This window comes from Xyrauchen texanus, chromosome 2 (assembly GCF_025860055.1).
Source record: "Xyrauchen texanus isolate HMW12.3.18 chromosome 2, RBS_HiC_50CHRs, whole genome shotgun sequence".
Lineage (NCBI taxonomy): Eukaryota > Metazoa > Chordata > Actinopteri > Cypriniformes > Catostomidae > Xyrauchen > Xyrauchen texanus.
This window is the reverse complement of record NC_068277.1, coordinates 6965204-6976458: the sequence shown is the minus strand read 5'-3', so window position 1 is coordinate 6976458 and position 11255 is coordinate 6965204. Positions and strand designations below refer to the sequence as shown.

General features: G+C 39.3%; 1 protein-coding gene across 1 annotated transcript; it reads left to right on the top strand.

Annotated features, from left to right (window-relative positions):
• The first annotated feature begins 4015 nt into the window (after positions 1 to 4015).
• Positions 4016 to 11139, top strand: LOC127659185 (zinc finger protein 319). The gene is made up of 2 exons (XM_052148870.1): positions 4016 to 4141; positions 5579 to 11139. Exon 2 carries the CDS (start codon positions 5799 to 5801, stop codon positions 7557 to 7559), a length of 1761 nt encoding a protein of 586 aa, XP_052004830.1. The 5' UTR covers positions 4016 to 4141; positions 5579 to 5798; the 3' UTR covers positions 7560 to 11139.
• The last annotated feature ends 116 nt before the right edge of the window (positions 11140 to 11255 follow it).

Sequence of the window (11255 nt, the reverse complement as noted above, 5' to 3'; positions counted from 1 at the left end):
CAGAACAAATTTAACTGTATTGCGGAACACTAAATTGCAAATGCTAGTTTTCAGCAAACACAGAATGTTCCCGTAACGTTAGTGTGTGGTTTTCAATTGGCTACTTTTTGGGGAACTAACCCAAGGCAGTTTTTGTGTAACAACCTGAAAGGAACCTCTAAAGAATGTTATTAGTGAAGAACAAAGAATATCAAAGTTGCAAATGCTAGTTTTCATCAATCACAGAACGTTGTACCAACGTTAGTTTATGGTTGTGTAATCCTTCCCAGAACGTTGCATGGAGGTTTTTGTGAAACAACCTGAAAAGAACTAAAAAATATCTTGCAGAACAAATTTAAATGTATTGCAGAACACTAAATTGCTAAAGCTAGTCTTCAGCAAACACAGAACGTTGCACTAACGTTAGTATATGGTTGTGTAATCCTTCCCAGAATGTTGCAGGGAGGTTTTTTGTGTGACAACCTAAAAAGAACCTCTAAAGAATGTTATTAGTGAAGAACAACGAATATGGAAGTTGCAAATGCTAGTCTTCATCAATCACAGAACGTTGCACTAACGTTAGTATATGGTTGTGCAATTGTTTTGAATTTATAACCTTAAACTATCCTTCGCAGAATGTTGCATGGAGGTTTTTATGTAACAACCTGAAAATAACTTTAAATAAATTGCAGAACACTACATTAAAAATGCTAGTCTTCAGAAGACACCGAACGTTCCCGTAACGTTAGTGTATGGTTTACAATTAGCTATTTTCTGGGAACTTACACCTAATGTCCAAGGAAAGTAATTTTTTGTTTTATAAACCTTAAACTATCCTTCCCAGAACATTGCACTAACGTTAGTTTATGGTTTTGTAATCCTTCCCAGAACGTTGCAGGGAGTTGTTTTGAGTAACAACCTGAAAAGAACCTCTAAAGAATGTTATTAGTGAAGAACAAAGAATATCTAAAAGTTGCAAATGCTAGTTTTTATCAATCACAGAACATTGTACCAACGTTAGTTTATGGTTGTGTAATCCTTCCCAGAACGTTGCAGGGAGGTTTTTGTGTAACAACCTAAAAATAACATTAAATAACTTGCAGAACAAATTTAAATGTATTGCAGAACACTAAATTGCAAATGCTAGTTTTCAGCAAACACAGAATGTTCCCGTAACGTTAGTGTGTGGTTTTCAATTGGCTACTTTTTGGGGAACTAACCCAAGGCAGTTTTTGTGTAACAACCTGAAAGGAACCTCTAAAGAATGTTATTAGTGAAGAACAAAGAATATCTAAAAGTTGCAAATGCTAGTCTTCATCAATCACAGAACGTTGCACTAACGTTAGTATATGGTTGTGCAATTGTTTTGAATTTATACCCTTAAACTATCCTTCCCAGAACGTTGCATGGAGGTTTTTGTGTGACAACCTAAAAAGAACCTCTAAAGAATGTTATTATTGAAGAACAAAGAATATCTAAAAGTTGCAAATGCTAGTCTTCATCAATCACAGAACGTTGCACTAACGTTAGTATATGGTTGTGCAATTGTTTTGAATTTATAACCTTAAACTATCCTTCGCAGAATGTTGCATGGAGGTTTTTATGTAACAACCTGAAAATAACTTTAAATAAATTGCAGAACACTACATTAAAAATGCTAGTCTTCAGAAGACACCGAACGTTCCCGTAACGTTAGTGTATGGTTTACAATTAGCTATTTTCTGGGAACTTACACCTAATGTCCAAGGAAAGTAATTTTTTGTTTTATAAACCTTAAACTATCCTTCCCAGAACATTGCACTAACGTTAGTTTATGGTTTTGTAATCCTTCCCAGAACGTTGCAGGGAGTTGTTTTGAGTAACAACCTGAAAAGAACCTCTAAAGAATGTTATTAGTGAAGAACAAAGAATATCTAAAAGTTGCAAATGCTAGTTTTTAATCAATCACAGAACATTGTACCAACGTTAGTTTATGGTTGTGTAATCCTTCCCAGAACGTTGCAGGGAGGTTTTTGTGTAACAACCTAAAAATAACATTAAATAACTTGCAGAACAAATTTAAATGTATTGCAGAACACTAAATTGCAAATGCTAGTTTTCAGCAAACACAGAATGTTCCCGTAACGTTAGTGTGTGGTTTTCAATTGGCTACTTTTTGGGGAACTAACCCAAGGCAGTTTTTGTGTAACAACCTGAAAGGAACCTCTAAAGAATGTTATTAGTGAAGAACAAAGAATATCAAAGTTGCAAATGCTAGTCTTCATCAATCACAGAACGTTGTACCAACGTTAGTATATGGTTGTGCAATTGTTTTGAATTTATACCCTTAAACTATCCTTCCCAGAACGTTGCATGGAGGTTTTTGTGTGACAACCTAAAAAGAACCTCTAAAGAATGTTATTATTGAAGAACAAAGAATATCTAAAAGTTGCAAATGCTAGTCTTCATCAATCACAGAACGTTGCACTAACGTTAGTATATGGTTGTGCAATTGTTTTGAATTTATAACCTTAAACTATCCTTCGCGAGAATGTTGCATGGAGGTTTTTATGTAACAACCTGAAAATAACTTTAAATAAATTGCAGAACACTACATTAAAAATGCTAGTCTTCAGAAGACACCGAACGTTCCCGTAACGTTAGTGTATGGTTTACAATTAGCTATTTTCTGGGAACTTACACCTAATGTCCAAGGAAAGTAATTTTTTGTTTTATAAACCTTAAACTATCCTTCCCAGAACATTGCACTAACGTTAGTTTATGGTTTTGTAATCCTTCCCAGAACGTTGCAGGGAGTTGTTTTGAGTAACAACCTGAAAAGAACCTCTAAAGAATGTTATTAGTGAAGAACAAAGAATATCTAAAAGTTGCAAATGCTAGTTTTTAATCAATCACAGAACATTGTACCAACGTTAGTTTATGGTTGTGTAATCCTTCCCAGAACGTTGCAGGGAGGTTTTTGTGTAACAACCTAAAAATAACATTAAATAACTTGCAGAACAAATTTAAATGTATTGCAGAACACTAAATTGCAAATGCTAGTTTTCAGCAAACACAGAATGTTCCCGTAACGTTAGTGTGTGGTTTTCAATTGGCTACTTTTTGGGGAACTAACCCAAGGCAGTTTTTGTGTAACAACCTGAAAGGAACCTCTAAAGAATGTTATTAGTGAAGAACAAAGAATATCAAAGTTGCAAATGCTAGTCTTCATCAATCACAGAACGTTGTACCAACGTTAGTATATGGTTGTGCAATTGTTTTGAATTTATACCCTTAAACTATCCTTCCCAGAACGTTGCATGGAGGTTTTTGTGTGACAACCTAAAAAGAACCTCTAAAGAATGTTATTATTGAAGAACAAAGAATATCTAAAAGTTGCAAATGCTAGTCTTCATCAATCACAGAACGTTGCACTAACGTTAGCATATGGTTGTGTAATCCTTCCCAGAATGTTGCATGGAGTTTTTTTGTGTGACAACCTAAAAAAGAACCTCTAAAGAATGTTATTAGTGAAGAACAAAGAATATCTAAGTTGCAAATGCTAGTTTTCATCAATCACAGAACGTTGCACCAACGTTAGTATATGGTTGTGCAATTGTTTTGAATTTATACCCTTAAACTATCCTTCCCAGAATGTTGCAGGTAATGTTTTTGTGTCACAACTTAATGAGAACGTTATGGTTATTTTTAGTTTTTTTTGTTGTTGTGAAGAATCACATATTTTCATAATTTTTATTTATTTATTTTTGTAGAGAGGTATTTTGATAAACAACAATAAACATTAGTGCAATACATTTCATAGCTTTCATATGATGTTGTCTATGTATTTATTTGATGGCCTCTATTGAACGCTATTGTGATCACGGCCTTGTATCTTCTAAAACAACGTGTGACTTACAAAAATTCGCTCATATATAGTAACCAAAACAGTGATTTTCCGCCCATTACATTGCGCCCATCTCATCGGGGTGTCCGCCTTGTTCTAGGGGCTGGTCGTAGAGGTCCGATGCGTCACATTTATTTGGGCCCTCTGCATCCCTTTGGCAGGGAAGCGCCCGAATTGTAGCCATAAAACGTTTTATTTACACTTTTTTTTTTTTTTTTTTTAACGGGCCTGGATCTTCAGGATAGCAAGGCATCGAAGGGGGAAACGCGACGCAAAGTAGGTTGACGCCAATGCTGCGTTCATTTAATGCAATCGCTACAATGTCGCGTGCTAGTAAACACACTTGCACCGGGTTTAAGGTTGCGATGCGTATCATATGCGTGCCTTTCAGCAGACGCGGTATGATTTGGCTTAATGTTCTTTATTGCATGCGTGAGTCGCGAGACCGATGAAAAATAACGATTGCACTCGAGCACATTGATAAGAGAAGGGCATTAGCAGCGCCGGCTAACACTGGCTGCAAGTGTGCATCGGTAAATGCCAGCTGAAGTTTTTTTGCACACAAACTGAGGAAAAACAAGCGAATTTTAAAAACCAATGCACTGCTTTTGTGACAGGCCTCTCATAATGGTTATGCATATGACTGTCATATCCAAAGCATCGCTTGTTTTCTGCACCAGTTCTCCAATTAAGAGGATCAAATACAATTCCAGATTTCTCCCGTTTTCCCCCTTGAGTCTAGCATGCAATCGACTCTCATTGTTTGTATTGCAATGGCATGATTGTTTGGATTGTGTTAGTGCTGTATTAGTATTTTAGTAATCCTATATAAAGTGTTGTGGCAAACTGTGTGTGTGAGGAAGCATGTTATAAAGGGAATGCTGGATTTTTATTATTGATTGGGCAATATCAATGTTATAGCCTATGCATTTGATTGTTGTAGTATGTATCAATAATGTATTGTGTTTCCAGTGTTGACTCCAGATCATTATCAACACTATTCAGGTGCAAAAGTACTGAAAATGTTTGCACAAGATATTTTAATTTGCACAATGTATTGCCGAATACAGAATTTCTAAAGGGCAAATACTAGTTAGTCTATAACCTAGTTTTGCAAATCATACATACTTTGTTTGCGTATAGCCTAAACTGTGTATGGATGTTTTATTGGGAATAATGGTGTTAGATTTGCGTTTACACTAGTGATCGAACCACATAATTGATACCCCTATGTATGTTATTTTCTAGTACAGGCTTGCTAAATCCAAAAGGTTGTTTTTTGCCCCAGTGTTGATTCCAGATCTTTATTAATAGGTTCCCTTGTTCATGAAGACCTTGAAAATATCAGGGTCTCATTAAGTAAGTTGTGATTTCCAGTCCTGGAAAAGTAATTGAAATGAATAAAATACCAATTGAATAGTCATGGTATTTTCTATAGTGCTCTGCGTCATTTAATTCGACATATTTTGCTCTTTCTTATCAACATGCAATCTCTACAAAACGATTAGTAAAATGGTTGTACTATTATTATTCTGGGACCATAATAACTATAATATGCTGGTGTTATAAAGATAAAATCCTTAACCTGTAATTGCAAGAAATTGGAACATTCATGGAAATTCATTGGTTAAAATCGATGGGAGCCATTTTATATTGCTTGCGATAATTACATTGACTACTTTTGGTACTAATCTGCTGTTTTTCTTATTGCAGGCATACATTTGGAGACTATTCAGTGTAATTTACTGAAGACACATTCAGACGTTACCTTTGGATTGGTATCTAATTTAAAACTTCACTTTGTTGAACTCTTACACCATGAACAATTTCACCCAAAAGTCTTGAACCTTCCTGCCAAACTCCATAAGTATAGTCCATTGCCTTTCCAATGAACTGACCATCACACATTGGGACGTTTTGTGTGAAACCATACATGTACAGTGGAAGAATGACCGAAGCATGGCAGCAGCAGCATGCGGTCGCCCCTCCTGTTGGGCACCCCCTTCTACAAGTGGCTGAGAATGCCCTAGGCAGTGCTGCATATGGTATTGTCCTACAAGCAGACCCTGCATTACAACAGTCCCAGCATGCCCAGCAGCACCCGCTGCCAGCTCCGCAGCCTTCGCTACAGGTCGGTAGCGAAGGCGGCCACAAATGTGGCGCATGCGGCCATGATATATCGCACTTGGCCAACCCCCACGAGCATCAGTGCATGGTTAATCAGGATCGCTCTTTCCAGTGCACTCAGTGCATGAAGATTTTCAGCCAGGCAACCGATCTTCTAGAGCACCAGTGCGTCCAGGTTGAGCAGAAACCGTTTGTATGCGGCGTTTGCAAAATGGGATTCTCTCTTCTTACATCTCTGGCGCAACATCATAATGAGCATTCCACATCAAACAACCCCATGAAGTGCTCTATTTGTGAGAAAACGTACCGGCCTGATTCGGCATCGTCTACCCCTCAGCAGCCCTCAACTGGAGAGACATCCAGCGACGGGGCAGCTATGGGCTCATCTTCGTCTACAGCTTATCAGGGTACTGACCGTCCATATAAGTGCTCCATGTGCAACAAGGCGTTCCGTCACCTTTCCGAACTCTCACGTCATGAAAGAGTGCACACAGGTGAGAAGCCCTACAAGTGCGACACCTGCGACAAGACCTTTAGTCAGGCTTCTCACCTTGCACATCACCAGCGCACTCACAGTACAGATCGCCCTTATAAATGCACCGTTTGCGAGAAGACCTTCAAGCACAGGCAGCACCTGGTACGGCACATGTACGCTCACTCCGGCGAGCACCTTTTCAAGTGCAACCTGTGCGAGCTTCATTTTAAAGAGTCCTCTGAACTTCTGCACCACCAGTGCCAGCCTGCAGGAGAGCGTCCGTTCCGTTGCACAGCATGCGGAAAAAGCTTCAAACGACCCTCGGATTTGAGGCAGCATGAGCGCACCCACTCGGAAGAGCGCCCTTTCCAGTGTGAGGAGTGTCAGATGAGTTTCAAACAGCAGTATGCACTTGTTCGCCACCGACGTACGCACAAAAACCCGGCAGACCGCCCTTTCAAGTGCAATCAGTGCGACAAGGGCTTCCTGCAACCGTCTCACCTGCTGTACCACCAGCATGTCCACGGTATCGATAGTCTGTTTAAATGTGCTGCATGTCAGAAAGGCTTCAGACAATCGGGAGAACTGCTTAGGCACAAGTGTACAGAATCCAACTCTGGATCGACTGCTCCGGAAAAGCCTTACAAATGCGACGTGTGCGGGAAGGGCTACAAAAAGTCGTCGACGTTACAGCGGCACCAAAACTCCCATTGCACCGAAAAGCCGCTCAAATGCTCGCTCTGTGGCCGCCGCTTCCAATCCTCATCCGATTTTGTGCAGCACCGCTGCGACCCGGCCCGAGAGAAGCCAATGAAATGCGCAGACTGCGAACGACGCTTTAAGTATTCCTCAGAGCTCCAGAGACATCGTAGAGTCCATACCGGAGAGAAACCCTTTAAGTGTCCCACCTGTGACAAAGGGTTCAAACAGCGTGAACACCTGGCCAAACATGGCATCGTCCACTCCCGTGAAGCTCAGTTCAAGTGTGTTTGGTGTGGAGAGTGTTTTGGCGAGCTTGGGGCCCTTCAGGAACATACGGTTCAACACACGGCAGAAGGAGGGGGTTATTCTGGATCTTCATGCATAGAGTAGTTGCTTCTTGCCTAATGACAATATACTATGCACGCATTGGCAACGTTGCGATTTCTTGCATTTAGTTAAACTGTTAACGCAAGTTTTACATCCCAGAACAGTTGCAGTTTATGTTGCACTGGTAAGGAACTACAAAAAAGTGAAAGCTTGTAAAAGTCTTGATGTGTATGAGCAGATATCGGTGATGTTGTGACCATTCCACGCACAGAAACTTGACTTCGTTCTGAACCAACCGTAATAACGAACAGAATCGTACATAAAAATAAGCTTGTCATAATGAACAATTTTGTTTCTTGGCTACTCATTATGATACACTTCTCCACATGCTATGCTTTAACATTGGTTTTCTTACAGAGAAGACCAATTGAATCTTTAAAGAACTACGTTCACACTAATACATTTTCGTTTTAAAAAAACGCATCGATTACGCTACATTTACGCATCTCACCCGCACTTGAATGCAGTTTTCCTGCACCGAAAACACTGTCCATAATCGCATACGTTGAATAGAATAGAATCATTAATTTTGGTTGCACATTTTACACACAGTTTTTGTTTTTGCATATATACAGTGAAATGTATTCATTTTCCACATATCCCAGCTAAGCTGGGGTCAGAGTGCAGGGTCAGCCATGATACGGCGCCCCTGGAGCACATAGGTTTAAGGGCCTTGCTCAAGGGCCCAACAGTATCATCTTGGTGGCGACCTTCTGGTCAGTAACCCTGAGCCTCAACCGCTGAGCTACCACTGCCCCTTTGATGTTAGGAAACCCGAAAGTTAATTTGGACGTGGCCTAAAATAAAACGAAAACGAAATGCAGTAGCGCAGCTATCGGTGCAAGGTTTTCTGATTGATTTCAATTGGTTTGCAAGATATTAAGCGTTAAAACTTAATAGCACCACCATGAATCCGCGCATTAGTCTTTATACGACTGATCAGGACTTGACGTCTCATTGCATTTGTTTTCTTTTATTCGTTATTTGGCCTTTCAAATTAACTGCCTTTCATCTAGTGCTCTCCATCTACAATCTCATGCTTCCATGTGTATGTATGGCACACTGTATGGCAATCTAGTGATTGTATGTAATGGTAATGTATAACTTCACCACATAACCCAATGATGTAACAGGGTATATGTATGTATGCATGAATAGCCTAAATAATTTATACGGTTTGTTGTAATCTGTCATTGGTGTGTACTGCGTTGTTAACTTGTAGGATAAAGACTACACAAAAATATTTAACCTTTTTTTTTTTTTCTGTGTGTGACTAATCTCTAACAATAACGCAATAGTGTGCAAGCAGTTGTAAGAGTACATTTACAGTGACTTAAGAACTGCCAGGCAACAGAGAAATAACAATGAAGTATTTTTGTTTGCAGAAGATTGCAAACAGATGGTGTTGCGTTAATGAAACAATGCTGTAGAATTTGTAAAGTTATCTGTATATGGATGTTTTGTATCGCTTTGACTTGAGTACAGTGGTAGGAATTAGTATCTGTTGTGGATCTGCGTCATAAGCTGTAGACTGTGCATCTGTGATTTATGTTTCTTCTCTCGCAAAGGTGCATTATTTCTATTCTGGCGAATTATACTTTTGCTACAGAGAACTTGTTCATTTTATCTTCCACTAATTCTTTGTTTGCTCTTTGCTTCAGTAGCAAAACGTTACTGATGCCATACATCAGTTGGTATTTCATTTTATTGCACCCAATGTAAAATAATAGATAATAAAATCATGGATATATGTGCAGATTTTGAGATAAAATTGCATTGTAGGCAATCAGAAGCTGTTATAAATATAAAAGTCATTTGAATAATATTCAAGAGTACTAGTACTGGCAATATGTTAAATCTATTAAATCTATTATCTATTAAATAGTGCTAGAGTGTTTAATTCAATCTTTAAGATCTTCAAAAACTTGTATGACACCGTATCTAAATAACTAAAACATTTGAATTGAATCCATATTAATGATAGATTATAATCCTAACAGCTTGAATGTAAACATTGGAAACATTTCTCCCTTTTGATGCCTCTGAAAGCCTTATTAATTATCATTGTTTGTTCTGTTGCCGTTTCATGTATGTCCATGTGCATTAGATGCAGTAACTTGTGTTATTGCTTGTGAAGCAATATTCTTGATGTCAAGTCGATGAACAGGTATAATCAGAATGATTTGTTCTTTTGTATTTGAGCAAGAACAGATGTTATCCCTGCCATTTAACTCCTGTATGTTACTCAACCCTTCATTTTTAACCTCTTTATGTGTGTCCCAGAGAAGGCAGTGAAGAGACTGACATTGTAAATATGCCATAATGTATTTTTTTTTTTCATTATCGCAGATGTGTGGCATGTCATAACCTCACAAGGCATTTAAAAAAAAAAAAAATGTTTGTAAACATATAACTGTTGTTTTACTTTGTGATCCACACGTGAAATAATCACTACATGCAGTGTTGAAATTGTGCTCAACATTGAATTGACAGACTGTAAAATATACTGTAGACAGGTATTGTGAATTAGTACTACAGAATAACATTTAGGCTGAGTTTGTAATGGCATCCCACCACTACTCTTACCATTACTGCCATCTATTTTCAACAGAAATGTAATTGCAGCGTAGTTCTAGCGGGAAGACTAGCAGCTGTACATCATCACTTCATTAGCTGGGTAACTCTTAGCCAATCACATGTAAGCCATTGCTTTATAAGTCTGCTTGCAATCTATCACATTGCTGTTTCAGTGTGCTAACACGGCAACCTCCTCCAGCCCACCACCACCTGTTGAGTCCCGTCCTGCACAGGGGTAGGCTCCTCACCCCTGCCTCCTATCTCCGGCAGGATATGACGCTTCCGAGTACAACTTCTTCGGACCGCTAAACAGGGCGTATGCCAAAAAGAGGCGTTACTTTTCTGTTTTATGGTCATCAAATAAATGTCATATTAAATTTCACTCAAGTCTGAAAGTCTTCCTTGGTAGAAATAGTACTATTAGTATTAGTAGTATGGTGCTATTCCAAACTCAGCCTTAGATTAAAGGGTAACTAAACCCCTGCTCAGAGTCTGACTCCACCCACTAGCAATATTTGAAAAATGCTCGAAAAGTGGGCAGACCCCAGCGGGGATAGAGGGGACGAACCGAGGGCGGGGCTGAGCGGGGGGGCGTGCACCTGAGACCCGTAGTGACAGATTAATTGACAGCTGCTGTCAGACTCTAAAATGGAGAGTGACTGGAGTGACGCAAGTAGCTTTGCCACGGAGCGGTCTTTTGAAGTTGAGGACCTTTCTCCCCCACCTTCACCTGAAGTGGAGGAGGGTGAATTGTCTGTGGACACAGGGCCGGAGCCATATCAATTCGAGCCGCTGGCTCAAACTGCGGTTTTAACTCCCTGTTGAGCATCCGAGTGCGCATTCACCTTCACTCGCGTGCAGGAAAAACAAACGAAACGCTGTTCAGTGATGTTTATCCTTTTAGCAGGATTTTTATTTAGCAAGCTTCACTTGAACATAACATCAGTTAGCTGTTCTCTCAACTTAGAAGAATGTGACGTAAAGCGTAACGTCATCATGTACAAAACCGTATGCCTCCAAATAAAACTATACAGGTAGTCAATACCGTAATACAATGTATAAGGGTGCAATACGTTTAACACTCCCGCATCGCGAACGCGTTTGTCTACCCCAGAGGATTAA